This window comes from Protobothrops mucrosquamatus, unplaced genomic scaffold, assembly GCF_001527695.2.
Source record: "Protobothrops mucrosquamatus isolate PMUCROS unplaced genomic scaffold, P.Mucros_1.0 scaffold65, whole genome shotgun sequence".
NCBI classification, from domain to species: domain Eukaryota; kingdom Metazoa; phylum Chordata; class Lepidosauria; order Squamata; family Viperidae; genus Protobothrops; species Protobothrops mucrosquamatus.
Genome location: NW_015386443.1, coordinates 447,745 through 450,697, shown reverse-complemented (window position 1 = coordinate 450,697; position 2,953 = coordinate 447,745). Strand labels below are relative to the sequence as shown.

General features: G+C 34.6%; 1 protein-coding gene across 1 annotated transcript in view; it reads left to right on the top strand.

Moving 5' to 3' along the window:
* Nucleotides 1-1,437: 1,437 nt before the first annotated feature.
* The window catches only part of LOC107284061 (mitochondrial glutamate carrier 1-like), a 7,987-nt gene continuing 6,471 nt past the window's right edge, over nucleotides 1,438-2,953 (top strand). The window contains exons 1-3 of the mRNA XM_015812067.1: nucleotides 1,438-1,552; nucleotides 2,122-2,247; nucleotides 2,691-2,746. Coding sequence (XP_015667553.1) covers nucleotides 1,527-1,552; nucleotides 2,122-2,247; nucleotides 2,691-2,746 — 208 coding nt within the window. The 5' untranslated portion in view covers nucleotides 1,438-1,526. The remainder of the gene's footprint in view (nucleotides 1,553-2,121; nucleotides 2,248-2,690; nucleotides 2,747-2,953) is intronic.

Below are 2,953 nucleotides of genomic sequence, written 5' to 3'. Positions count from 1 at the left end.
TTTTGTGTCACAACCCCTCCCAAGTCGACACTAGCATGCAAGGAAAATCGTGTTTTGGGGGAATGAGAGCCTTCCTTCTTGCATTAGAAAAGCCGGAATATTTTTTTTAGAAGTGGAGTGAAACCTTTCTTAAAACGTACCAAAAGAGGCTTGTTACACTGGGACAGCTGGCTTCTGTATCTGTCATTCTGTGGTGAAGTAGATGCTTAAATAGATTTTTTTTTTTAATCAGAAAAAAAGCATTTGCTACTGGAGGGCTGTTTCTGTAGGAAAAGTGCAAATATTCATCCTTGGCCCCAGTTCGGAAGGCTGCATTTTTCCGAGGGGTTGACAGCAAGAGAGGAAGAAAAAAATTGTCATTGGGAAATATGATGGATTGGTGTCATCTGCCATTTGCAGATGGGTGCTTTGTGACCCAATGGCAATTGGATATTTTTCCTCCTGTTCCCCCCAGGTTTCCCACCCCTTCTGCCAGCAAGGAACAATTGCTAATATAATAACAATAGAACAAAGTATTTCTAATAGTGAAGCAGCATTTCAACCTTGTTCATAATCTACAAGTGCTGGATTAAAGGACTCGCTTCCAGAGCGGTCCCTACTGCAGTCCAGCAATAAATATAACAAAATGTAGTTGCCAACTGCTGTGGCAAATAAAATGCCAAAGTAAATGAGTGCACCTGAATCTGCAGCTTTTCCTGCCATAGTAGTTTTACGATAGGAAATATTTTGGCAGGCATGCAACATTTCAAAAGATCTACCACTTCTGCACACAATTATTGATCAACACTTCAGGAAAGGCAAAAATGGATTAACCTAGTTCTAGAGTTTCAGACACAATTAGACACATTGTATTTGAACTTAGGAGAAATTTTCTGACAGTCAGAACAATTAATCAGTGGAACAATCTTGTCTCCAGAAGTTGTGAATGCTCCAACATCGGAAATTTTAAAGAAGAGACTGGACAGCCATTTGTCTGAAATGGTATAGGGTTTCCTGCCTGAGCAGGGGGTTGGACTAGATGACTTCCAAGATCCCTCCCAACTATTATTGTTGTTGTTATTATTATTATTTATTTCATTTAATTAAGACAATGTATTACACATGTCTTAAGATTTGTTTTTAAATTAATTTCTGAGTGACTTGATTCATCAAAGAGCTATTCTACATAATTTCACAGGCATTATATCAAAAGCAATATATTGCATCTTCAGTTGAATTTTCATGCCATAAATAAATCATCTGGATATTAATAATAACTGATGACATTTGGTGTAATAGCAGTTGTGAGAGGGTATTCCAATTTGTCATACTGAATTTGAGATGGTTTGGCATATTTGAAATGCCTCTATGCTCAAACAGCCAATGAGATACATCTGAGTTATTTATAGTATAACTAACGGATTTTAAGGTATGGTTTCAGTTTGCAGAGATTAGACAGAATTGTCTCTTCAAAGAACCAACTTCTGATCGGCAGCTTGTATTATTTTCACTGACCAAAGAAAACTTGGAGCATTCTTCCTTTTGAGATGAAGATGGCTGAGAAACAGATTAGGTATGTCTCACTCTGGATTTTAAAGATAGCTTCAATATAAACATCAATAGTTGTCAAATCAAAAATATAAATTGTTGGTTTATGGCAGCCTAAATTCTGTGTAAAATGCAAGGGGGGAAAGTGATGGAAGTAAATAAGGTTTAAGTAATTGCAAGATTGGAGGCTGATATAGTTATCTAGATTTATTTTTTTTCCTCGAGTGTTATCTCAAGTTTAGAGGGGAAAGAAAAATGTATAGGAAACATAAAGCAATGACAAGGTATTCCACAAAAATCATGAAATTTAAAATATGTTATTGCTACTTCCTATTGATTATGCTCTTAAGCAGCAAAACAAAGGACAAAACAGCTGATTTTGTATAGATAGGAATAGAGAAGCGACAGGTTAGGGCAGGGGTCTTCAAACTTGGCCCTTTTATGACTGGTGGACTTCAACTTCCAAGAATTCTGGGAGTTGAAGTCCACAAGTCATAAAAGGGCCAAGTTTGAAGACCCCTGGGTTAGGGGAAGAGAGAAGCAGTGAACTGTAATTATACATTATACACTTATACTATACTTTTTTCTGTTTAGTTTGCCGGCTAAACTCATCAATGGAGGAGCTGCTGGGATCATAGGTGTTACTTGTGTATTTCCAATTGACTTGGTTAAAACTAGGCTACAGAATCAAAGAAATGGACAACAAGTCTACAAAAGCATGTAAGTGACTTTTAGAAAAACATCTCAAACCAATAAAACTTGTTTTGCAGAAAATATTGTTCAAAAGCCCTTTTAAATCTTGTCCATTTCTAAGATAGGAAACTTCTTCAATAGCTAGGATTTAAATTGGGGTTTTGTAACTATAGAACTGATATTACTATGTTTATAAATTGTTCAAATAGCAATTTTTATCATAGTGGATGTTCCCATACCTGACATTAGATTATTCATTGTTGCTAATGCTAATTTCTACTCGTATTTTATTTGGAAGTCATATACGAAAATAACAAAAATATTTGTATAGCGTACATTGACTTTTTTATTATATATAAATATGGATAGATATCATTGGAAAGACTGATAGTTATTAAAACAATAGTTGGAATTATTTCAAACAATGTATGTAAAAACTTATGAATTGTTTTTACTGATGTTCTGATCAGGTTGGATTGTCTAATGAAAACTTTACGTTCAGAAGGCTATTTTGGCATGTATAGAGGTAAGTATGTTTAGTAATATTAGTATTAATTTTGATGCCTAGTTGTATTCATTTTATTAGAATGCACTTCTGAATACATTTCTAATGTAGTAACCCATGTTTCCAGTAGTTCTAAGTAAAAGTGAGTAGAATTTTATTATTCGGGGATTAAATACAGAAGCAAAGAAAGGCAAAAAAAATTAGTTGCTTTTTAAAAATTTGCCAGGA